This window comes from Sinocyclocheilus grahami, unplaced genomic scaffold, assembly GCF_001515645.1.
Source record: "Sinocyclocheilus grahami isolate Dianchi unplaced genomic scaffold, SAMN03320097.WGS_v1.1 scaffold74.1, whole genome shotgun sequence".
Taxonomy (NCBI): domain Eukaryota; kingdom Metazoa; phylum Chordata; class Actinopteri; order Cypriniformes; family Cyprinidae; genus Sinocyclocheilus; species Sinocyclocheilus grahami.
The window spans coordinates 6777-33084 of record NW_015505253.1 but is presented as its reverse complement, the minus strand read 5'-3'; the positions used below and the strand labels follow the sequence as shown (position 1 = coordinate 33084).

General features: G+C 39.4%; 1 protein-coding gene across 1 annotated transcript; it reads left to right on the top strand.

Moving 5' to 3' along the window:
• Window positions 1–1331: 1331 nt before the first annotated feature.
• Window positions 1332–25654, top strand: LOC107585797 (IgGFc-binding protein-like). Its single transcript, XM_016272944.1, has 22 exons — window positions 1332–1380; window positions 1700–2935; window positions 3166–3509; window positions 4087–4651; window positions 4731–5149; window positions 6033–6212; window positions 6309–6879; window positions 8817–9082; window positions 10442–10780; window positions 10895–11477; window positions 12606–12805; window positions 12915–13056; window positions 13377–13705; window positions 15780–16356; window positions 16441–17042; window positions 17597–18161; window positions 18639–19234; window positions 22852–23413; window positions 24262–24464; window positions 24626–25006; window positions 25128–25414; window positions 25519–25654. The coding sequence occupies exons 1-22, from the start codon at window positions 1332–1334 to the stop codon at window positions 25523–25525; spliced, it is 9003 nt and encodes a 3000-aa protein (XP_016128430.1). The 3' UTR covers window positions 25526–25654.
• The last annotated feature ends 654 nt before the right edge of the window (window positions 25655–26308 follow it).

Here is a 26308-nt window from a genome sequence, read left to right as displayed (position 1 = left end):
AATAACAGAAGGATATACAGTCAAACCAAAGATACCAGATATCATTTTTAATATTTTTTTACTAGTGGGTGTAGGACAAACTATAGTGTGTATAGTATATTTATGTAATGTGAGGATAGCAAAATAAACTAAACTGTGATATATTATACCCCAAAATTCTTCATACAGTGGACTACCAGTAAAATTGAAGTTCAGGTTTGCATGAACCTGGTTGACAGCATGCCCAGGAGACTATATGCTGTCATTAAGGCTAAGGGTCACTCAACAAAGTATTGATAGTTGTGTAAATATTGACAGCTGTATGAATAATTTTTGGTTTATTGTAATCCATTACATACCTTTCTATCAAAGTTATCTGACATTATCAAGCTGAATTTGTTCTGACACAGTTTAACTCTGAGTTCTTGTCATATTTTATTACCATTTTCTAAACTATAGCGAATAAACTGTGATAATGTGAGAAATGTTGAAGGTGTCTGAATAAATGTTGGTTTGACTGTATCTATTTGATAAATTAAGTTAACCAACTACCATTATACATACTTTTTTGGTTTCTGTACCCAATATTTAAAAAATTTACAAATGCAATGAAAATATTGGTATCGGTACTCGGTATCGGCAAGTACCAAAAATAAAAGTATCGGTATCGGGCGAGTACTGAAAAAAGTGGTATCGGTGCATCCCTAATAACAGTGTTTTGTTTGCATGGTTTGAAAATAATTCTTATGTTCTGCATTCTTGTTTATTTGCACAATTGCAACAACTGTTATATCGGTGTTACAATGTATATACATATTATTTGTATGACTTTACATAGTGTAATTTGTTGTGTGCTCAGAAATCAAACACAGATTGTTTAACTATTTCATGAAGATTGCATGTTCTCTGAAATTATATTGCGATTTAATACTATTCATTCATGCATCGAGGGAGAAAATGGATCCTTTTATGTATATAAATAGGTCATGTCCCCAGTTCCAGGATCCAAACTTGGCAGTGCTCTGATTGGTTTTGAGATTGGGATAATAGGTATTTAAAAGGCTGCATAGGATAGACTGTATAATTCTTGATTCTCATGAAGGTAAGCAGCATTAAAAAGTTATTTTCATGTGGCATGAGAAATATAATTTGCAGTTTTTCAAAGGAATATATATATACATATATTGATATTACATAAATAGTATAATCATAAATATGATTTTATAATGATTATGATTATTTTTATTTAGTGGATGATGCTATTTCTGTATGCTGCATTTTTTTTTAATTGAATGCATGTTGAAAGTTACTGATGCTTTATCAGTTTGACTAACATTCATTTGCAGCTAATCATGGGAGCGAAACTTTTACCAGTTTGTTTTGTGATATTTCTGTTTTGGGGTAAGGCTTTTTATCTTTTGGATTATTATTTTATGAAACTACATTTTTTTTATATAAAAATAGATGTTATTTAAACTAATTTATTGAGATAAATTAATTATGAAATTATTAATTAAATTATTCAAATTATGAATGTATTAATTATGAAAATTAATCATTTGAAATTATTATATAAAATATTAAATCATTATTATTATTTTACAAGTTAAATTATAAAGATTGGATGCACTGCCATGTAATGCCAACTTTTTTCCAAACAAGATTTGTGTTGTTGTTGTTGCATTAATTCTCTCAGTCTTTCTCTCTTGACCTCTTAAAGATGGTGGCCAGGCTCGATCTGCAGGACAAGAGTTTGCCACTGCGTTCATGCAGAACTATGTATCTCCTTTTGACCTGCCGCTCTTTCAGCTTTACATTACCTCTCTGAATTCTAATTGCCTGGTGAAGGTCAGTGTGCCCAGTCTCAATTTTAACCAGGAGGTGCAACTGACTGCAGGTCAGGGCTTCACTGTGACCCTCCCCAAAACAATTGAGCTGTCTGGCACTAGGAGGTCCCGCAAAACTGTCTTCATTCAGGCATCTGATTACATAACGGTTTCCTCGCTAAACTCAAAGCAGTTCACAGCGGATACGTCCCTGGTCTACCCCATGAGCGAATGGGGTACTGAATATTTTGTGTTCACCCCCACCAACTCCCCTCCATCCATGCTGAAGGAGTTTGTGCTTGTCAACGGTAAAGAGCGTAACTCAATGGAAGTGTTCCTTAGAGCGGCAGTCCGGTTCGAAGGGCGGTTGTACGGTGTCGGCAGTAAACTAGTTGTGGTGATGGATCCTTTTGAAAATGCACAAATTCAAAGCCAAGGAGATCTTACGGGAACACGCATATCTTCACAACTTCCCGTCGCCGTGTACTCGGGTCACATGTGCACGTGGCGCTTTTCTAAGTGCAATCACGTTTATGAGCAACTGCTGCCAGTGCAAAGCTGGGGAACTCACTTCCTAGTGGCTCCATTTAGCATTCAGAGCCAGTTTGACAGCATCTATATCCAAGTGTCACAGACAACGAATATAACCCTTCAATTTGGCCATACTACATTAACTGGCGTTCTTCAGCGTGGGCTCATCCAAGAGCACAAAATCCAGTTTCCAAATGGTCTCAACATCGTTGCTGACAGTGGAATCCAGGTGTTTTTTCTGTTTAATGGTGTGCAAACATCCCGTGGTGTCCTATATGACCCATTTCTTATGAATCTTCTGCCCAACGACCGGTTTTGTTCTTTGTACGCGCTTGATGGGATAGCTGGCTTTGACAACCGAGCCCTTCTGATTGTTCCTACCAAAGAACAAGCAGGGATTCGTTTTGATAGCTTGCCTTTACTTGGAAACCTTCAGTGGAGGGTCATCAAAAACAGCGAGTACTCTTGGACTGAGCTGGTTTACCAACCTGGGGCAGGTGGGCACAAATTAACCCATCCAATTGCTTCTTTTGGGGTCTATAGTGTGGGACTACAGCAAGTGAATGGGTATGGAGCAGCAGCTGCATGCATTGATCCAGGTTTGTCAATTAAACATTCTTCCTTCTGTTTTAAAACATTTATGTTGATAAAACCAGTTTGAAGATAAGAAAATCCCTAGTATAATCCAATAATGCATTTTTAAATGAGTAAGACATTAGTCTTAATTACAGTGGAAGAAATAAATGTTCAGATTTTGGTAATATCTTAATTGACTCTATTTATGTTTATGCTACTTAAATGTAATGTATATCTTCTCCATTCGTAATAGAATTGCCAGCACCTCGCTCTTGCTTCAACATCATCTGTAGTGAGGATGAGGAGTGCCAGATGATGGATTCCTTACCCATCTGTGTGAAGAAACCATTTGGAATCTGTTGGGCAATGGGCGACCCTCACTACAGCACATTTGACCAGCATTATTTTGACTTCATGGGCACTTGCACTTATGTTGTCACCAGGAACTGCCAGCAATATGATAGTCTTCCTGCTTTTGAGGTCCTGGCTAAAAATGAAAACCGTGGTGACATTAGTGTCTCCTATGTGGCACGTGTAACTGTGAATATTGGGGATATCACCATCAGCGTTGAAAGTTCTGAGCCTGGAAAAGTCAGGGTAAACCTTTTTTTATTTTTTTCCAAAAAGAAAAAGTATTAGTAATTGCTTTGGATTTAGTTCATTTTAATACTAATCATTTTAGAAACCTCATTCAAAACCTGCTGCAATATTGTAAGCATTATCTCACGTGGGAATACAATATAATAAAAAGATAATAGCTTTATATTAAGCTCTTTCTTATAATAAATTATCAGTATTTTTGTCTTATTTTTAGTAAAGATATCTAAACATCTTTATAATGATCAGTTTACTCAAGAATCAGAAACGCATAACAGACCAAGAGTTGTTCTCAGAAGCTATAACTTAAAGTTTAATTCTTACCCATTAAAAAAGTGTAGATTAGCATAGATAAAAATCAATGAAGTTTATGCTTAAAACAAGAAAAATAAATGTATTGTTATTATAATTTAATGTTGTAATAAAGTATTATTATTCAATCTTTTAAATAAATAAAAGCGGCTTTTGAAATGGGAATTTGAAAAATATTTTTTTTTTACTAAATTAAGATAAAAAAATATTTAGTAAGAAGCTATTTTGCCATTTAATATGCATTATTATGTTTTGATTTGTGCAGATTGACCAGAGTTTGTGGAGCCTTCCTGTGGTTCTTGATGATGTTGGGGTGTCCATGTTCCAGTACGGCAGCTTCATCACCATCCTGTTTTCTTTTGGGCTGAGTGTGCAATATGACTGGAACCACTATCTCATGGTCTCCCTGCCCACTGCCTTCATGAACAAAGTCTGTGGGCTCTGTGGAAACTTCAATGGGGATCCCAATGATGATTTCACCATGACTTCGAACACCCTTGCTCCCAGTGCGACAACGTTTGGCCAGAGTTGGAAAGCTCACAATTTAACATTGGATGAGGGTTGTAGAGATGATGGTGGGGGACATGGATGTGATGCTGAAGCACAGAGGCAATGGCTGGGTGAAAAATACTGTGGACTCCTAATGATGGCTCCATTCAGTCAGTGTCATTCTGTTATTGACCCAAGTATTTACATTCAGAGCTGCATGTATGATGTCTGTATGACAGATGGGCACAGAAACTACTTATGTAAGGTCTTAGAGGTCTATGCAAGTGTATGTCAACGTGTTGGGATACAGCTAACCAACTGGAGAGAATCAGCCAATTGTTGTGAGTAATAGCATTTGCAAAGCATATTGACTTGATATTGTTTTGCAATATGTCTTAATGTCTTTGTATGTGTATTCAGCTTACAAATGCCCAGAGAACAGCCATTATGAATTTTGTGGTGGCGCATGCCCTTTGACCTGCATGGGCCTCGGGTCTCCTGTGAACTGCACTTTACCCTGTGTCGAAACATGCACTTGTGATCCTGGTTTTGTTCTGAGTGGATCTGAATGTGTACCTTCAACCCAATGTGGCTGCTCCTACAATGGACACTACGTTCCTGCTGGAGAGGCTTTCTGGGCAGATGATGCTTGTCAGCGGCTTTGTCATTGCTCCATGGAGGGTGGACATCTGGAATGCCAAGACAAAGGCTGTGGGGAAGGAGAGCACTGCCAGGTGGAGAATGGCATTAGGGACTGTTATCCTGTCTCCCAAAGCACCTGCATGGCACTGGGCGACCCCCACTACTACACCTTTGACGGGAATTATTTTGACTTCCAGGTACTAGATGCACTCGAGAACTGTGCAATTTTTTCTACATTACATGTTTCATGCTGTATATAACAATCAAAAATGGAGGGAAAAAATTGCGCAGTTCATCATCAGAAAAATCATTGGAATTTTCCCCCATTTTTTCACATGGATAAAATAGTAAATAATGTGGAAAATAGGCCATTTTTATGCCTTTCATTTCATGGTTTCCATACTATAGGTATAAATATTTTTTCTTAGTTTCTTTTAAACCCACATGTAACCACAGATCAGCCATTTATTTTCTTCTGAGTATGTAATGCATAATCAAAGTGTCCTGGAAAGACAAAATAACCTTAGCATGTAGTGTCAACTTTGGAAATTTGGGGTTGCATTAATATGTTTTTTTTAATGGTTGTAAAATAGCCAAAATCAAGAAAAAAGGAAATGTTGCTATTGTTAAGTAAAGCTATTAAAAAAGCTTGTTAATTGAATCTAAAATATAAATTTTAGATCGAAAACTATATAAATAACAAAAACTTAAATAAGAAATATTGCTTTGCCAACTAACTGAAATAAAATAAGTTGAAGGGCTGATTTCTAAAAAGAAACTGAAATATAATTTAACACTAAATAAACTAGTTTAAAGCTAAAATAAAACTAATAAAAATGACAAAAGCGTAAAACAAAAATGATTAAAGTATAAGTTAAATTTAAACTGAAAATATACAAATAAAAGCTAATAGTATATATTCAAAATATTAATGCATACTATACTATACTGTACTATACTACCTGTATACCATACTAACACCTTTCCTTAGTAGGAGTGTAGGCATAAAAGTCTTTTATGTTTTTGGTTAAATAGCTTTTGTGGAACATAATAGTATTATTACTTATATTCTCCCTTCAGGGCAACTGTGTGTATCAGTTGGTTGGAGTTTGTGCCTCAGATCCTGGATTGGTGCCGTTTGATGTGCTGGTGCAAAATGAGTTTCGGGGAAGCAGAGTGGTGTTGTTCACTAAATTACTGGAGATCAGAGTGTATAATATCACCATTGTTATCGATAGAGAATACAGCGGTGCTGTTACCGTAAGTTGCATGTTTTAAACCTTTGGCAATCTTGGTGATGTTGGTAAGTCATTCAATAAGAAATTGTAAAAAAGCAAAGTTGGCTTTCTTTTTTAGGTCAGTGGTGAGCTGTTGAACCTTCCTCTTCATCTTATTGAAGGTCAGATTTCTGTTTTCAGAAGTGGCTGGTCTGCTGTCGTTCAAACCTCTTTTGGTCTCAGAGTCACATTTGATTGGAACAGCTTTGCAACCGTCACTGTTCCCAGCACCTACATGGGTGCCATCTGTGGCCTTTGTGGGAACTACAATGGAAATCCAGAAGATGATCTGACAGTCAGAGGAACAGCATTACCTGCTTCAGGACCGATAGAGTTTGGTGCCAGCTGGAGTGTAGCCGAGATTCCAGACTGTGTGCATGGCTGCACAGACAGTTGTCAGGATTGCGACCTGACCAGAAGGAGTCTTTATGAGACGTCTGATTTCTGTGGACTCCTGCGTGACCCACAAGGGCCTTTCAGGGACTGTCAAACCGTGCTAAACCCTGCTCCATTTTTTGAGGATTGTGTTTACGACGTCTGTTTGTATAACGGAAGGAGAGATATACTATGCCAGGCAATAACAGCATATGTATCTGCCTGTCAGGCGATAGGAAGGACCATCAGCCCCTGGAGAACTGCAGAATTCTGTGGTGAGAGAAACCCGGGGTCATTGTATCTAGACCTTTTTGAGAAACCGTATACATGGTAATATTGTGTTCATACACAAGAGATTTTGTAGGTATAGTGATAGAATTTCTAGCGAAGACACTGCAGTTCCAGTTCCATTCATGTCAATAAAGGCCTTAAGAAATGTAAAGCAGAGCATAAAAACAAAGATGCTAAGGATAGAAGAGTGTGTTAGTACATTCAGCATAAGGGTATTGAGTTCAAAATCAAACTTGACATGTAATCTAGCCCAGGTGTTTTTTTTACTTTTTGATACCACGGACTCCCAAATATGAGGATCTTCATACTATGCCAGGCAATAACAGCATATGTATCTGCCTGTCAGGCGATAGGAAGGACCATCAGCCCCTGGAGAACTGCAGAATTCTGTGGTGAGAGAAACCCGGGGTCATTGTATCTAGACCTTTTTGAGAAACCGTATACATGGCAATATTGTGTTCATACACAAGAGATTTTGTAGGTATAGTGATAGACTTTCTAGCGAAGACACTGCAGTTCCAGTTCCATTCATGTCAATAAAGGCCTTAAGAAATGTAAAGCAGAGCATAAAAACAAAGATGCTAAGGATAGAAGAGTGTGTTAGTACATTCAGCATGAGGGTATTGAGTTCAAAATCAAACTTGACATGTAATCTAGCCCAGGTGTTTTTTTAACTTTTTGATACCACGGACTCCCAAATATGAGGATCTTCCTGCAAGTCTCTTATTTCTGAAAATATAAAGGCACCTATATTTTTTCCTAAATGAAGTCCAGTTTATACTGTGAAAATGTGTATAATATTTAAGTATATCCTTATGATTTTTTTATGTGCATGGTTTTATTATTACTATTATTTTTGTCACTTCTACATATTTGTTAGAAGGTTTTTGGTAACACTTTATTTTGATGGTCCCTTTTTGAGCGCTCTGTTGACTATAAGTAACTTTGCACCTACATGTCAACTAACTCTATTATTATTTGATGGCTGCTTAATATCTGCTAACTCTTTATTGTGATGGTGTCCCAACAGACATTCTACTGACTAAATACATGTCAACTTATTCTAACCCTAAGCCTACCAGTCTACGAATACTCTACTAACACTCTAATGAGAGGTAATAGCTGCAATATTACTTATAGTCAACAGAATGTGTTAAAGGGACCATCAAAATAAAGTAAAAGCAGGTTTTTTCCCCTTTTTTAATTCTAATTTCTTAATTTTTGACAGTGACTATATACTACTTACATCAGTGAGAATATACTACTTACACATTTGTTATTGTATTGAACTTTTCTGCACCACCTTGTGGACTTTTTGGGGTCCCTGAACGTCAGTTTGAAAAACCCTGATCTTTCCCATAAATAAGAACAAGAATTCATAGTCAGAGTGGCGTTTCTACTATTATTTAACAAATTAAAGCGACAGTTTACTCAAAAAATAAAAATTCTGTCATTAATTACTCACCCTCATGTCGTTCCAAACCCGTAAGACCTTCGTTCATCTTCAGAACACAAATGAAGATATTTTTGATGAAATCTGATAGCTTTCTGTCCCTGCATAGACAGCAAAACAACTGACGTGACATGTTTCAAGGCCCAGAAAGGTAGTAAAGACATCGTTAAAATAGCCCATGTGACATCAGTGGTTCAACCGTAATTTTATGAAGCTATGAGAATACTTTTTGTGTGCAAAGAAAACAAAAATAATTATTTTAATGGACTATTTTAACAATGTCCTTACTACCTCTCTGGGTCTTGAACGTGGCAGCTGCGTTGCTGGCTATGCAGGGTCAGAAAGATTTTCATTTTTGGGTGAACTATCCATTTAATTGATATATTTATTTCTATTTTATATACTTTTATTTATTTATTTATTATATATAATCAGAACTTAACCAATCACATTTCTTTGTTTTGTCAGGTGTTCAGTGTCCTGTCCACAGCCACTATGAGCTCTGCGGTTCTAGTTGTGAAGTCACCTGTCACAGTTTGGCTCATCCCGCTGGCTGTCGTAGCCCCTGTATGGAGGGCTGTGTGTGTGACCCAGGCTACATCAGGAGTGGGGAACACTGCGTTCCCCTCTCTCGGTGTGGGTGTCTCTATGGAAATCACTACTACTTGCTTTACCAACAGTTCTATCCTGGCAATAACTGTGAGGAGGTGTGCACATGTTTACCGGACGGCCAGGTATGATGACAGTGAGAATATACTACTGTTTTGGCATTAGTGACTGAATTTCATTTTTTATATGGTTATGCAGTGCCTATTATATTAAAGGTGTTGTATGTGTTTTATTTATTTATTTTTTTGACTATACTAAAGCACAAAATACCATAATATACCTGCAGATATTTAGAAAACACGCTAAGTTCACATACTACAGCAAGTTATTCTATTTTGAAATGTGTGTTATGTGTCGTTTTTGTTTTGGTCAGTGTGATTCCGCCCACTGCCAATTTACCCAATAATATTTCAACCCCTCGTTTTGCCAGTTGGTGTAAGACTCAGCGTATTGCAGCCATCAAAGCCTGCAATCCAGCTGGGTCCAGAGATTGCAGATTCTACCCGACCTAAAAGCCTCAGCATCCATCTAAAAAGCTCTATGACCTTGGGCATATTAAAACGTGAATAAATCAACTCAACAACTTGTTGCCTTCCATTGTCAGTTGTCCTCACTCCTGTTGCGTGTCCTCAATCTGGCAACCTGCATAAGCATCAAGTCTGATCAATATTTTGAATTTAGACTGCAGTACCCATTTCAACCACTAGTCAATATTACATACTGCACTTTTAAAGCAATATAAAATACATGAAAAATACATTTTTCATTGATCTTTTGAAATAATAAGACTTCAGTCTCCCTCTCCAGTTTATAAAGAGTTTGGAATTAAGATTAATCAAACCTAAATTGTAAATAATCAGAGCAACTTTGACCAGTGACATACAGTACATGGGGTTTTCTTTAATAGCTTTATTTTTCTGCTAATATTGTCCAGTGGTGTAAATATAATGTAACTCTGTGGAGTTTTTTTTTTTAATGAAATACATTTTTCTCAAATTGTTTATTGGTTAATTTCATTCTGTAGTGGAAATGATGGTTATAGAAGTTACGTTTTTGTAATAAAATGGCCAGCTCTTTTGTCTTGCAAAGGCTATTTTCATAGCTGGAATTTTTGTATATTCTAAATACTAAAGTAAAAGATTTTTACACTTTTTGTCAAGTTATACATTTTTTTTAATGTGATACATGACAATCACATTTTATATCAATCCTTTTTATTAACACAGATTTAAAGTATAAAACAATCAAGTGTATGCATACAAAATATGCACCAGTCTTTAATAAGACATTTAGCATGGCACTTTTTTCAACAGTTTTTCTTTTCATAATTTCTTGTTAGTTGTTGTCTCTTTAGAGCTACGTGACATGAGCTGTTTTGCCTGTAGCAGAACCTGCTGCATTTGCATTTTTAGATTCTTTCTTTAAAACCACACTACAAATCTTTCCTCATACAAAACATTAATACAATGCTTTTCTTTCCACAGGTGGTCTGTAATAAGTCGTCTTGTGGCCCTTATGAGAGCTGCAAGTTGGTGGACGGCGTTCGCAGATGCCGACCAATTCTGCAGGCTATTTGTGAAGCTTCTGGAGACCCACACTATGTGTCCTTGGATGGGTTGCGCTTTGATTTCCAGGGAACCTGTACCTACATTCTGTCCCAATCCTGTGGCCTGGAACAAACCAACCTGACCCCTTTCTCCATCCAGGTGGAGAATGAGAGATGGTGGCCCAATAAACATCACAAAGTCTCTGTTACCAAGCAAGTGGCCTTAACGGTCTACGGCAGCACCATCATCTTAAGACAAAACAAGCCCCAGATCTTGGTAAGTGCTGGTTTGTCTGCATTTGTTCTTCAGTGAAACTCTCATAATGTGATTTTGAGTTCCTTTAGCAATTTAAACTAACTGTAAGTATCTAATATGACACCATTCCCACAGGTTAATGGGGTTCTGGCTAATCTCCCATACAGTTCAAACAGTTTAAATGGTTCCTTGGTCCAGGCCTATAAAGATGGTAGTTATATAATCATCGAGACCAGCTTTGGTCTCCGTGTGTCCTATGGCCTGTTTTACTACGTCACTGTTACCATCCCTGGCAACTACCGCAACAAGACCTGCGGACTCTGTGGCAACTTTGACGGAGTCCCTTCAAATGACTTCAGCCTCCCAGACGGCAATGTTACACAGGACGTGAATATGTTCGGGAGAACCTGGAAAGTGGACGTCCCTGGAGCCGTGTGTGAGGACGGATGTGAAGGCGACATGTGTCTGGACTGTGATCCTCAACTGAAAGCCATCTTTGAGAAGCCTCCCTACTGCGGAGTTCTGGTTGACCCTAATGGACCGTTTGCCACCTGTCATGCTGTGCTGAACCCTTCAGCTTATCTGAACGACTGTGTCTTTGATACATGTGCATCTGACGGCAACAACAGCGTGGTTTGCGCTAGTGTGGAAAGATATGCTTTTAGTTGTCGAGCAGCCGGAGTCGTAATTCAAAGATGGAGGACAGACTCTTTCTGCCGTAAGTTTGTTCTTCTGGAGAAGTTTTTTTCTTAATTTTTATGCTTCCTTATTTTATATTAAATAAATATCACAGCAAAACAAAGCTGTATCCCATACAGCTTAAAAAAATTACCAAAATCTATTTGAAACGATATAATTGACTGAAATGCACTACTGTTAAAAAATTTGGAATTGGTAATAATTCATTTTATTCAGCAACGATCCATTAAACTGAACAAAAGTGAGAGTAAAGACATTTATATTGTTACAAGAAATTATATTCAAAAATGCTGTTCGTTTAAACCTTCTATTCATCAAACAATCCTAAAAAAAATCCTTGTTTCCACAAAACTATTAAGCAACTATTATAAAGCAATGTTGGTAATGAAAACAAATGTTTCTTGAGCAGCAAATCAGCATATTAGAATGATTTCTGATAGATCATTTGACACTGAAGACTGGAGTAATGATGCTGAAAATTAAGCTTTGCCATCAGATGAATAAATTGCATTTTAAAAATGTATAATAAAAATAATAAACATTAGTTATTAGATGGTTATTTTACATTGAAATAATTCTTCACAATATTACAGTTTTTACTGTATTTTTGATCAAATAAATTAAATAAAAAATTTAATTAAAAAGTCTAAAAAAATCTCGATACGCAGTCAAGACATTCTTGCTGAAATGAATGTTAACATATACTTTGAACAATATTTTTACATTTTTATTTTCAGTATATACAAAAAAATATCTAAAATATTCCTGGAAATATATTCAAAATATAAAAACATCATATAAAAACAATATTTCAGTATTCTTTCCATTTTTATTTACTTTTTTATAAATATTTATTATAAATTCATTTATTAGCTTATATATTTGGTACTATTTTAATTAAGCAAAACAGACACTATTGACAATATTGTGTATAAAATGTAAACTTGTTTACTGAACTATTGTATAAAATCAATATCCCACTTGCAATCATGCAGATTATCACTCCTGCTTGTGTGCTATTGCTAAACTATATCAAAAGATTTAAATATAAGATATCAATGCAACAACAGTGTGGAGAGAGATTCTGTTTTATTATACGTTTTCTCCTCCAATCATTATAATTTTTGTCTTTGTCACTGTATTCCAGCAATGTCGTGTCCAGCTCACAGTCATTATGAGCTGTGCGCAGCCGTGTGCTCTGCTGCCTGTCCTGGTTTAACTACGATAGTCCAGTGTCCTAAAACCTGCACAGAGGGCTGCGCTTGTGACAGTGGTTATCTGTTTGATGGCCAGCAGTGCGTTGAACACCAGCGGTGTGGCTGCTATCAGCAGGGACGCACATATAAGGTGAAGCTTTGAGTGTATTGTGGTGATGTTGTGCACATATTAGCTAAAAATGTCTTGCTGGCATTCTTTCCTTTTCTTGTCTTGTTTGTGAATAAGTTTGTGTTTTCAGGCTGGAGAGGAGGTTTACCTGGACCAGTGTGAGCAGAAGTGTCTGTGTGATCCAGGAAAAGGACTTACTTGTGAAAAAGCCAACTGTCCTAACGGCACACAGTGTTTACTTAGAGAGGGAATGTGGGGCTGCTTTTACCCAGGTTGAGTTATACAAAAAACAGGAATATTGCAACAAATGGAACAACATCTGTAATTTTTTTATTACATGGCAGATTTTTTTGTTTCTTCTCGTTGCTTCTGTCTACAGATCCATGTTATTACCACCGGAAAAGGACTTACTTGTGAAAAAGCCAACTGTCCTAACGGCACACAGTGTTTACTTAGAGAGGGAATGTGGGGCTCCTTTTACCCAGGTTGAGTTATACAAAAAACAGGAATATTGCAACAAATGGAACAACATCTGTAATTTTTTTATTACATGGCAGATTTTTTTGTTTCTTCTCGTTGCTTCTGTCTACAGATCCATGTTATTACCACTATTGTCCAGAGAAAGAGACATGCCGCTCTGAACATGGCAATGCCGTGTGTTTGCCCCTATACAACAAGACATGCTGGGCATGGGGTGATCCGCACTACCACACATTTGATGGCTACGAGTATGACTTCCAGGGCACCTGTAAATACATCTTGTCTAGGACCTGTGGGAATCTGTACGGTCTGGAGCCCTTCTCTGTAACCCAGAGCAATGAAAACCGTGGCAACCCTGATGTGTCTTATGTGCGGGAGTTGGAAGTTACTGTATATGGCAGCACTTTTACTATGGTGAAACACCATACAGGACAGATCATGGTAATGAGTCACTACATGTTTTTACCAGTAGACTCACTCAGGGCCATCTTCACTGTCACAGTATGATTTTTAATTCATTCGAGTTCTAATTCATTCAAGTTCTTGTGCATATTTTAAAAGTAAGAATATTTTTGTTTCATTCCAGTGTTTTTATTTGCTTTTCTGAGTGCTTTTTAACTATGCTGTTTAACACATTTACAGTATGATTTAAATATTTACTACATGAACTGCCTTTTTTATTATTTTGTCCTGTTCTCTGAGGTCCTCTTATAAAGTTATCAAGATTTTTTACATCAAAAAACAGTAATAGGCTATTTTCTGTCCTGTTTTAACCCCCCTCATCAGAACGCTCTGTTTGAAGGCATGGTGGATTGTAAACGCAGAAGTAAACGTCCACTGCTGCAGTATAATTGGCTAATAGCTGTGTATGTTTGACAGCCTACATCCTTCGTAGATGGACGCTGCTGTGATTTAGGTCAAAAACGCATGAGTACTTGGTACATATCAAACGATCTGTAAGAACAGATACAAGGCAATAATGAAAACCGTTACTCACACTTGTGTGGTGTGACATTACTGTCGGATCCATTAGCATCGTCTTTTAGTTTCAATATTTCTGAAAACCCTGCGTCAAATTGTGCCTTGTTTGTAAACGAATCCGCAGTAATGCAATGCAAAGATTGTTTTTAGTATGACTTCCAGGGCACCTGTAATTACATCTTGTCTAGGACCTGTGGGAATCTGTACGGTCTGGAGCCCTTCTCTGTAACCCAGAGCAATGAAAACCGTGGCAACCCTGATGTGTCTTATGTGCGGGAGTTGGAAGTTACTGTATATGGCAGCACTTTTACTATGGTGAAACACCATACAGGACAGATCATGGTAATGAGTCACTACATGTTTTTACCAGTAGACTCACTCAGGGCCATCTTCACTGTCACAGTATGATTTTTAATTCATTCGAGTTCTAATTCATTCAAGTTCTTGTGCATATTTTAAAAGTAAGAATATTTTTGTTTCATTCCAGTGTTTTTATTTGCTTTTCTGAGTGCTTTTTAACTATGCTGTTTAACACATTTACAGTATGATTTAAATATTTACTACATGAACTGCCTTTTTTATTATTTTGTCCTGTTCTCTGAGGTCCTCTTATAAAGTTATCAAGATTTTTTACATCAAAAAACAGTAATAGGCTATTTTCTGTCCTGTTTTAACCCCCCTCATCAGAACGCTCTGTTTGAAGGCATGGTGGATTGTAAACGCAGAAGTAAACGTCCACTGCTGCAGTATAATTGGCTAATAGCTGTGTATGTTTGACAGCCTACATCCTTCGTAGATGGACGCTGCTGTGATTTAGGTCAAAAACGCATGAGTACTTGGTACATATCAAACGATCTGTAAGAACAGATACAAGGCAATAATGAAAACCGTTACTCACACTTGTGTGGTGTGACATTACTGTCGGATCCATTAGCATCGTCTTTTAGTTTCAATCTTTCTGAAAACCCTGCGTCAAATTGTGCCTTGTTTGTAAACGAATCCGCAGTAATGCAATGCAAAGATTGTTTTTACACAACTTGGCACTGCACAGCATCTTGTTGTATTTGGAGCCATCTTTATCGTTTGGTTTCTGCTTAGACATGCGTTTGCCTCTTTCGTTATTTACACTACGTGTGTGAATCGGTGGGCAGAGCTAAACAGGCAGTGATGTAGTAGCAAGCATTGATCTTCTTCTGCGGAGGTGGTGTTTAGCCACACTATTACATCATAGAGTGGTACATTCTACAAGCTGTCGTTTTAGCAGACTGGCTTCAATATACGGTAATCTGTTTTTAGACTAACAGGAAAGTTCTGAGTTCTGAAACTTACAGGAGGTTTTTATAGTACAATGACCTTATATATGTCAAAATATAATTGGAATTTTGGTTTCTCAGTTCATGAGAGATATTAGAATATTTTCCCCACAATAATAAAAACATTAGTAATAATGAATATAAAATTAGACCCTAAAGTAAAGTGTTACCAAAATGTATTTACATTAAAAAGCACTATCATTCTGTGTTTCTTCTGTCAGGTGGATGGTTTGTGGTTTTATCTTCCTTTTGATCATCATGACGGCCGTGTGAAGGTGAGACAGAGTGGCTATGCTGCTCTGCTGGAAACTGACTTTGGTCTGCACGTCTCTTTCATCTGGGGCTGGAGGGTTGATCTGCATCTGCCCAGTAGTTACTATGGAGTTGTGTGTGGCCTGTGTGGAAATTTCAACAGTAATGGTGGAGATGAGCTGAGAGACCCTGCTGGAAACCTTCTGCCAAGTCTGTACCAGTGGGCAAAGAGCTGGAGAGCAGAAGACAGTGTCACATCAGTGTGTCATGATGGCTGTGAGACCGACTGCCCTGTTTGCCCTCCTGACCAACATGCCCTCTACGAAACAGACGCTTTCTGTGGTGTCCTGACATCTATAGGCCAGAATGTGTTTAGTGCATGTCATGCTAAAGTGAACCCACAGGCGTTCCAGCAAAGCTGCGTGTACGATCTGTGCTTCAATAACGGAGACCGAAAACTTCTCTGTCAGGTTCTGGAGACATACATCCATCAGTGTCGTCAAGAGGGTGTCATCATTACAAATTGGAGAGAAAGATTTAATTGCTGTAAGTTTGCTTAAACTCTCATAGAGCACATGTTTGTATGCTTAACTTTAACCCCGGACCTCTTGTCTTCTTGTTCTTCAACAGCTATGAGTTGCCCCCCCAACAGTCATTATGAGGCCTGTGCGTCTCCGTGTCCAGCAACATGTCCATACCCAAATCAGCCGCCGAAGTGCAGTGATACCTGTGTGGAAGCCTGTGAGTGTGACAGTGGATTTGTCCTCAGCGCTGGCGCTTGTGTGCCCACCAATCAATGTGGCTGCTTCTACGAAGGTGCCTACTACCAACAAGGCCAAACTTTCTGGGCCGATGAGCAGTGTCATCAGCTTTGTGTGTGTGATCGTAACTTAAGTGCTGTGGTGTGTCGTAATTGTTCCTGTGCTGTCCGTGAGAGCTGCACAATTGTTAATGGAAGTCGCAGCTGCCAGCCAGTGAGTCGCCCCGCCATATGCACAGGCTCAGTAGACCCACATTACCGCACATTCGACGGATTCCATTTTGACTTCCAGGGCACGTGTGTGTATCAGTTAGCAGCCCTGTGCATTGACAATACGAGTCTTGTACCTTTTAATGTGACAGTTAAGAATGATCATCGTTGGAGCAATGCAGTGAGCTTCACTCACACTGTCAATGTAACTGTGAATGGATTCACCATCACATTGACCAGAGAACATCCGAATCGATTACTGGTGAGTACAGTCACACAATATACACTAATAGGGTTGAGGACCATTCTTGTTCAGATTCAGTTCTATTTGAAGAAATATATCTTTATAAAAAAACTCAATGATGTTTGGTTCCATTAAGAATTCATACCCTGGTCGGTGCCGTTAGCCTTGTGGGCAGCGCATCAACATGCAGCACTGTTGCGCTATGGGAATCCCGACTTGAGGACCTTTCCTGCCCCTATCTCTCTCCCACTTCACTTCTTGTCAGTTCTGATCTGTCCGGTCATAATAAAGGCAAAAGGCAAAAATGCCAAAAATAAATAATAATTTACACCCTGGCACCCTGGAGTATTTTAACAGGGAATACCATGATTCAGCTTATTCCATTATATTAAATTATTCCAAAAATAATAATGGATTAATGGAACTTTTAAAGTATCGCAGTCTGAATTAGAATTGGAACCGAAATTGTTAAATTCCTTGTGATTCCCAGGTCTACACACGATTTAAACAGTTTCAACTAAATGAGCACTTTGTAATAATAACCAAATGTGTTACTATTCATTTCTCTTTAGTTTGGTGGCCAGCTAGCAGAACTTCCCTTTTGGATTCAAGATGTATTTATAGTTTTACGCAGCGGCAACTTTGCTTTGGTGAAGACAAACTTTGGTCTCCAGGTGACCTTTGACTGGTCCAATGTGGTGAGCGTCACTTTGCCTAGCAATTACAGTGGTGCGGTATGCGGACTTTGTGGAAACTTCAACGGTGTTGTTCAGGATGACTTTACAATGCACAATGGTATGATGGCACCCAATGCCAGTAGTCTGGGACAGAGCTGGCAGGTTGCTGCAGCACCTGGCTGTTCCTCAGTTGGTTGCCTTGGTGCTGGATGCTCAACCTGCAATGCGACCCAGAGAGAGAACGCCCAGCGCTATTGTGAGATCATCACAAACCGAACAGGGCCTTTCAGAGAATGTCATAAGCAGATCGATCCTGGATCTTACCTAGAGGATTGCATATTCGACACGTGTCACTTCCAAGGGCATCAGGTTGTGTTGTGCGACGCAGTGGCAGCCTACGCATCCACATGTCAGAGTCAAAATATCACGGTTCACCCGTGGAGAAATGCCACTTTCTGCCGTAAGTAACTAACTGATTTTTTTTTAAGATTATGAAACTTAATATGTGAGCTTGATAAAAGTAAATGAAAATTTTCAAAAACTGAGCTCAAATCAGTGTTACTCTTGTAAATTACTGCCAAACATGTTCATTAACTATTTTTTATCTTGTTGACTAACAAAAATTTGTTTTTTGTCAAATGTTAAATTAATGTCGGTGCCAAGAGCCATGTGGGCAGCTCGCCGACATATAGTGCCATTGCACTTTAGGTGTCCAAAGTTCGAGTCCTGGCTCGTGGTCCTTTCCTGATCCCATCTCCCTCTCTCTTTGCCTCTTTAATTTATATATTATCTTATTAAATACAAAAATAAACCTTGGTTTAATATTGCATTTATTTGTTAACTAAAATGTTATTTACTCAAATTAAATGCTAATTTATTCAATTTAGTCAAGTCAAATTCATTTTATTTTACACTCTCTCCGATCTGTCTATTACAGCTCCATCCTGCCCGCCAAACAGCCACTACAATCCCTGTGCTCCAGGCTGTACAGAGACCTGTGTCAACATCTCTGCGCACAACTGCAGCAGACCCTGTGCTGAGGCCTGCCAGTGTGATCAGGGTTACATCCTGAGCGGCCAAACCTGTGTGCCACAAGCAGAATGTGGCTGCTTCTATCGAGGACACTATTACAACAAACACCAGATGTTTTACGTCCATAAGCAGTGCATGGAGCACTGCATGTGTGGAGAAAATGGAACCGTTTCCTGCCAGACATCAAGTTGTAGTCCAGGGGAAGCTTGCAGAGTGGTAGATGGAGTTTTAGGATGCCACCCTGTCAGTCATGGAAGATGTGTGGCCACTGGTGACCCTCACTACACTTCTTTTGATGGCAGGAGGTTTGACTTTCAAGGCGCATGTGTTTATACACTCGCTAAGGTATGTGATCGAGCTGGAGGACGGTTGGTGAATTTTTCTGTGGACACACAGAATGAGCAGGTTAGAAACACAAGGGTTTCTGTCATCAAGAATTTGACTGTGACCGTGTACAACCTGACAATTAGCATCAGACGAGGTGAACGCTCGAGAGTCATCGTAAGTCTTCATCTAGTTTCGCCTTTTTTTTTTTTTTAAAGAAATTAATGTTTTTATTTAGCAAGAATGCATTGAAATTGAAAAAAAATCATGTGTGGAGAAAATGGAACCGTTTCCTGCCAGACATCAAGTTGTAGTCCAGGGGAAGCTTGCAGAGTGGTAGATGGAGTTTTAGGATGCCACCCTGTCAGTCATGGAAGATGTGTGGCCACTGGTGACCCTCACTACACTTCTTTTGATGGCAGGAGGTTTGACTTTCAAGGCGCATGTGTTTATACACTCGCTAAGGTATGTGATCGAGCTGGAGGACGGTTGGTGAATTTTTCTGTGGACACACAGAATGAGCAGGTTAGAAACACAAGGGTTTCTGTCATCAAGAATTTGACTGTGACCGTGTACAACCTGACAATTAGCATCAGACGAGGTGAACGCTCGAGAGTCATCGTAAGTCTTCATCTAGTTTCGCCTTTTTTTTTTAAAGAAATTAATGTTTTTATTTAGCAAGAATGCATTGAAATTGAAAAAAAAATTACAGTAAAGTATAATGTTGTTATGAAAGGTTTCCATTTCAGATAAATGTTATTCCTGAAAAAAAAATGTATTACAGTTTACACAAAAATATTAAACTGTTTAAACTGTTTTCAACATTGATAATATAAGAAATGCTTCTTATATAGCGTAGAAAAAATGTCTCGGTTATGTATGGTAACCCTCGTTCCCTGATGGAGCGAATGGAGACATTGTGTCGAGTGTACGACACTAGGGGTCGCTCTTGGGAGCCCAAACACCTGTGACATCTTTGAGAAAAGGCCAATGAAATTGGGTGTGCAGAATTTGCATAGCTGGCCACGCCCCGGACATCCGGGTATAAATAGGCCAGCATGGCATCTGCTCACTTGTTCTGAGGAGTCGAGAAGCATCTCAACCCACTCGGAGGCAATTCGGAGTTGTGGCATGAAGGACACAACGTCTCCGTTCTCTCCATCAGGGGATGAGGGTTACCATACGGAACCGAGACGTTCCCTTTCTGTCATTCACTCCGACGTTGTGTTGAGTGTACGACACTAGGGGTCCCTATACTAAACGCCACAACTGCCGAACTGTGTCACACATCCACGGGGACACAGATGTTGACAAGCCAACGTGTCACAACCATATGCACCTCTCCTCCTCGTAACCTACCAATGCCCAACTAGGGGTCCCTATACTAAACGCCACAACTGCCGAACTGCGTCACACGTCCACGGGGACACAGATGTTGACAAGCCAACGTGTCACAACCATATGCACCTCTCCTCCTCGTAACCTACCAATGCCCAAGACTTAAGACCTCACCCTACAACATCTGGGAGAGTTGCCATAGAGGCAGAGCTCCCCTCAGCCGGAGCCTTTTCCCATAGTAATACTCACCATAATATAACAGCTGAAAAGTCTCGGTAGTAACGTTGGGATAGTGACTATTCCCTTTAGGGAAAAAGGCACTACGGAGATCACATCATACCCGATGGGGAGGTAACATGTGAAGATCCACCTATGGACTTCAGAGGATGTACCACATAGGGAAGGTACTCGGGTGGGCTCAGTGTAAGGGGAGATCTACCAAGACCCAGAACCTATCGACAGAATGTCTGTCTAGGGGAACACTGAGCCTCAGGGGCAATACAGTGGAGAATACACGCATGGGGCCTCAAGAGAAGCCACTACATGTGGAGCACTAACCCAATACAAGAGTTCACTCGAGGGAACCTACCTCGTAATGAGTCCTAATAGCAAGTTCCTCCGTCGAACTTCGCTAAGAAAAAGTGCTTATGTGATGGAAGGGTAGTCCAGAGTTCATGAAAGGAACCTGAGCTGGACTGAATAAGTGCATAATTACCCTGGGGGGAGTAGTGCTGATAGCAAGCTCTACACCCTGCCAGTCTCCTGTGTGAAAGAACTGACGATCAGAACTCTAGAAGAAGCTGGTTTCATTCGTAGATTATAAAATCTAGAAAATGTATTAGGTGTAGCCCAACCTGCAGCTCTACAGATATCTGCTAGAGAGGCCACATTCGCCAGAGCTGCTGATGCAGCCATGCCCCTGGTAGAGTGAGCCCTCACTCCCAGTGGGAAAGGTAAGTCTCTGGCCTGATAGGCCATTAGGATCGCATCCACAATCCAGTGGGAGATCCTTTGTCTGGAGATAACATTCCCCTTCTGCTGCCCTCCAAAGCAGATAAAGAGCTGTTCAGAAGGCAGTCCTTCCTCAGGGGAATTTGCCAGGGAGGAACTGATGCCATGAGCATGAGCTCCGAGAACCAAGTCCTGTCGGGCCAATAAGGGGCAACAGGCAGGAGCTGTTCTCCGTCTTCTCTGACTTTGCACAGTGTCTGTGCAATGAGGCTCACTGGGGCAAATGCATACTTGAGTAGGCCCCTGGTCCAGCTGTGAGCCAGTGCATCCTTGCCGAGGGGAGCCTCGGTCAGGGAGTACCACAACTGACAATGGGTCGATTCCGGCGAAGCAAACAGGTCCACCTGTGCCTGGTCGAACCGACTCCAAATCTGCTGAACCATTTGGGGGTGAAGCCTCCCCTGAGCAAGACCTGTCACAAGAGGAGATCCACTACACGATTGAGGTTGCCCGGGATATGAGTGGTATGCAGAGACCTGAGTCTGTGCTGGCTCCAAAGTAAGAGATGGCGGGCGAGTTGTGACATGCGATGGGAGCGAACACCCCCCTGATGGTTGATGCATGCAACCGTCGCTGTGTTGTCCGTCCGGACCAGCACATGCTTGCCTTGGATCAAGTGTCAAAACCTCCTCAAAGCCAAAAGCACTGTCAACAACTCCAGGCAATTGATATGCCAATGCAGCCAAGCGCAGTTTTTGAGAGGGACCGCTGTTCTCTGCTTGAAAGCCCTCAAGCATTTCAGCACTGACTGAGCGCGATCCTGAGAGAGGTGTGCAGTCATCGTAACCAAGTCCAGTTCTACACCGAGAAAAAAGATACTCTCCACAGGGGAGAGTTTGCTCTTTTCCCAGTTGACCCGAAATCTCAATCGGGCTAGGTGGTCAAGGAACATGTACCTGTGTGCGCAAACCAATTCTCGCGAATGAGCTAGGATTAGCCAGTCATCAAGGAAATTGAGAATTAAAATGCCCACTTCCCTGAGAGGGGCAAGGGCAGCCTCCGCGATCTTCGTAAAGACGTGAGGAGACAGGGACAGTCCGAAGGGAAGAACTTTGTACTGATATGCCCATCCTTCGAAGGCAAGCTGAAGAAACGGCCTGTGCCTTGGTAGGATTGAGACGTGAAAGTACGCATCCTTCAGGTCTATTGCCACAAACCAATCCTGATCTCTGACACATGTTAATATGTGCTTGAGGGTTAACGGAAGCTTGTGAAGGGCTCGGTTCAGAGTCCTCAAATCCAGGATTGTCTGAGCCCCCCACTCTTCTTGGGTACAATGAAGTACGGGCTCTAAAACAAATAGCCAGTATGTATTAATTGAAAAATAGAGAAATAAAAATAAAGTATAAAGATGGTTCTCTATGTACTGCTGGTTTGCACTTTTTTAAATTGTAATGAAAGAAAAAATTATTCTGAAATCATATTTGCTGTTGGTTCTTTAACAGGTGAATAATGAATTTGTCACCCTCCCTTCATCTTTTGGCACTCAAGTCACCATTAACCAGGTTGGATACAGTGTCAAAGTGCAAACCGACTTTGGCTTGAGAGTTCTGTATGACATCTATTACCACGTGGAAGTCCATGTACCCTCCAACTATCAAGGCCGCATGTGTGGCCTGTGTGGAAACTACAATGGCAAGAAAACAGATGACTTCTTGTTGCCCAATGGCACACAAAGCGCCAATGTCAGTGCATTCGGACAGGCATGGGCATTGCCAGCAACTGGTGTTCAGTGTGGAGATGAAAGTTCCCCGCAGCAGTGCGATCAAACCAAAGCTGAGAGATACCGCAGAGGTGATGCCTGTGGCATTATGGCAGCTGCCGCTGGTCCCTTCAATGCCTGTCATGATCAGGTGAATCCTGAGCAACATGTGGTTAACTGTGTATTTGACATGTGTGTCATGGATGGAGACAGAGCGATGCTGTGTGAAAATCTTCAGGCTTATTCCATCATCTGCCAGAAAGCCGGGATACAAATCATGCCATGGAGAAATAGTTCATTCTGCCGTAAGTTTGTAAATCTTAACCTGTTCTTCGCTTTATCATTGCCTTTAAGTTATGTATCATAATAATTTTGTTTCATATATATATACACTGGCGCACAAAAGTTTGGAATAAATTTTAGAGTTTTAAATGATTTAGAAAAATCCAGTAGACAGTAATATTGTGAAATGGTATTACTTTCTATTACCTATTTTAATATATTTTGAAATGTAATTTATTCCCATGATGCAATGCTGAATTATCAGCAGCCATTACTCCAGTGTCACATCATCATTCAGAAATAATTTTAAAATGCTGATTTGATGCGCAAGAAAAATATATTATCAATGTTTAAATCAGTTTTTGCTGTTTAATATTTTTGTGGAAACTATATATTTAAAAAAAAAATTGATTTAATAGAAAGTGCATTAAACAGCATTCATTTGAAATTTGTTTTTTATAAACATTATAAATGTCTTAACTTTAACTTTTGATCATTTTAATACATATTTGCTGAATAATTTTTAAATTATTCATAAAATTTTATAAATATAAAATAAATAATTAAATAAAGATAAATTAATATAAATATAAAATATAAATAATTTAATAAATATAAGAATTAAATGTAAAATATAAAAATAGCAAAGTTATTCTAAATTAAGATAATATTTCACAATATTACTTTTTTACTGTATTTTTAATCAAATAAATTCAGATTTGGTGAGCATGAGACTATCCATAACACAAAAAAGACCCCAAACTTTTGAATAGTAGTATATATATAGTGTGTATTTTTTCCTAATATTTTTTAATGTAAATTACCTTATACACATTATTTTGTTTTGTTTTTTGCATTTCTTTTTTTTAAGCGGCAAACTGTCCAGCCAACAGTCATTATGCACAGTGCTCTAATAACTGTGCCAACACCTGTGCCAGCCTTAGTGGCTCCGTTAACAACTGCCCAGATATTTGCATGGAAGGCTGTCAGTGTGATGAAGGTTGGCTCTCAGATGGTGACACGTGTGTGCCTGTGGGAGACTGTGGATGTGTCCATAATGGCAAATACTTAAAGGTGAGATTTAATGCTTCTCATACATTAAGTATTAGGAGCTTCTCATCTACTTTTCAGAGCTGCTTTTCCTCAGATTGTTCTAAAATTATGATTAGAGCCATTAGAATCTTCTACAGTTTGCATTGCAAGAGTGCAGTCTTTTTTCCACTCTTTCCACTTAGGTCGGCGAAGTCTTAGTAACTGACACCTGCGACAGGAAGTGTGTGTGTCGTGCCACTGGGCTGCTGGAGTGTGTGAACAAAACCTGTTCCAGAGGAGAGATCTGTGAATTTCAGGATGGCCAACGAGATTGTTACACTGATCAAGGCCACTGTGTATTTGATGCCAATGACCAGTTGCGGTCCTTTGATGGTGTAAAGGGGGCAGTGGAGCGGCCGGGAGCCTATCAAATGGCTTTCTTGTGCAATCAAGAGTCTCCTGGCTGGTTCCGTGTGGTGTTAGATGTACGTGCATGTGCCAGGAATGATTCTGGTCATGTGACAATGGTCTACATCTTCTTCCAGGACATGATCATTATGGTCAACAATCACAGGCACAGCTGGGTCAGTGGAAAAAAATGTTTGATACTATAGTATTTTTTTCTATACATCAGCTACAGTCTTAAAATGTTTGATTTGACACAAAGAAAATGTTGAGAACACATTTCTCTCATTCTCTCAACAGGTGAATGGAAAGAAGGTCTCGTATCCCTTTATGCCTAAAGAGGGGGTGTTAGTCTCATACATAAATGAGGCTGTGGTCATTGAGAAGGTATCTATCATGAGACTGACTTACTCTGGCACGGGAGAGGTCGTGTTATCCGTAAGCACAGTCCTGACAGACCAGGTTTGTGGTGCCTGTGGCAACTTTAATGGTATCACTGCAGATGATATGACAACTTCTGATGGGAGAAACTCCACTATGATGTCTGTAGTTGCATCATCCTGGCAGGCTGAAGACTTCTTTACATGGTAAAGCCATATAATTGTGCTGCCTTCATCATATGGCAAAACAAATGCTTCATTTTCTGTCAACTACTGGCTAACCTTTTACTTCTCATGTGCTTTTTTTACAGTGTGTAACAACTGAAAAAAAAACTGGCAGGAAGGATTGATTACCACAGAGATTTCTAATAGAGGAATTGTACATTTTATTTAATTGCAGACTGGGGTTTAGAATGAGGCTTTGGTGTAAACTGAATGATTTCTACATATTCTGTATGCCAGATGATTTGAGATTATGCACATTAAAGATACACTTCTGAGGTTTACCTCCAAAACTGTCTAGTACTTTTTCTATTATTGTATATTTTTTCTCTTGACTAATTAGACATGTACACAAAGCCGGCAACCATCAGATTTCAGCATATCTACTTAAACTTTCTCATGTAATATCTATGACTTGACCCATTTCAGAGGTGGCCAAAACTAGAATTTAGAATGTACTGAGTAAAGCTCACTACAATATGAACTTTGACAACACAGTGTGTAATTGATAAAAAAAATGCAGTGGGGGTCTGTGTGCATGGATCCTTACTGTACAATTCTACAAAAGCTTGTAGAATAAATCTGCATGATTAAGTGACTCCAGTATGACAATAATATACCCAATGACCTGAAGGATCATGTGTGTTCATTCAAAGAAAGGTTTTCCTATTAATTAATAAGCAAAGAAAAGTCCTTCCCTTGTGGATTTTCCTTATGGGCAAGGAAGCGATTTTCTTCACCTAAATTCCAGGAGGTCGTAAATGTATCAGGTGTCAGCATTGCTATGGAACCAGGGGCCTGTTCAGCTTCCTGGGGTGTTACAGAGTATTTGTTAAATCTAGCTAACAAAATATATATTGTGTGTTTGAGTGGTCCAGA

Coding starts and splice junctions, on each gene's coding strand:
- LOC107585797 (XM_016272944.1), top strand. CDS start 1,332: ATGGGAGCGAAACTTTTACCAGTTTGTTTTGTGATATTTCTGTTTTGG. Junction 11,478..12,605: donor GAGGACAGACTCTTTCTGCC/GTAAGTTTGTTC, acceptor ACTGTATTCCAG/CAATGTCGTGTCCAGCTCAC. Junction 13,706..15,779: donor ACCATACAGGACAGATCATG/GTAATGAGTCAC, acceptor TTCTTCTGTCAG/GTGGATGGTTTGTGGTTTTA.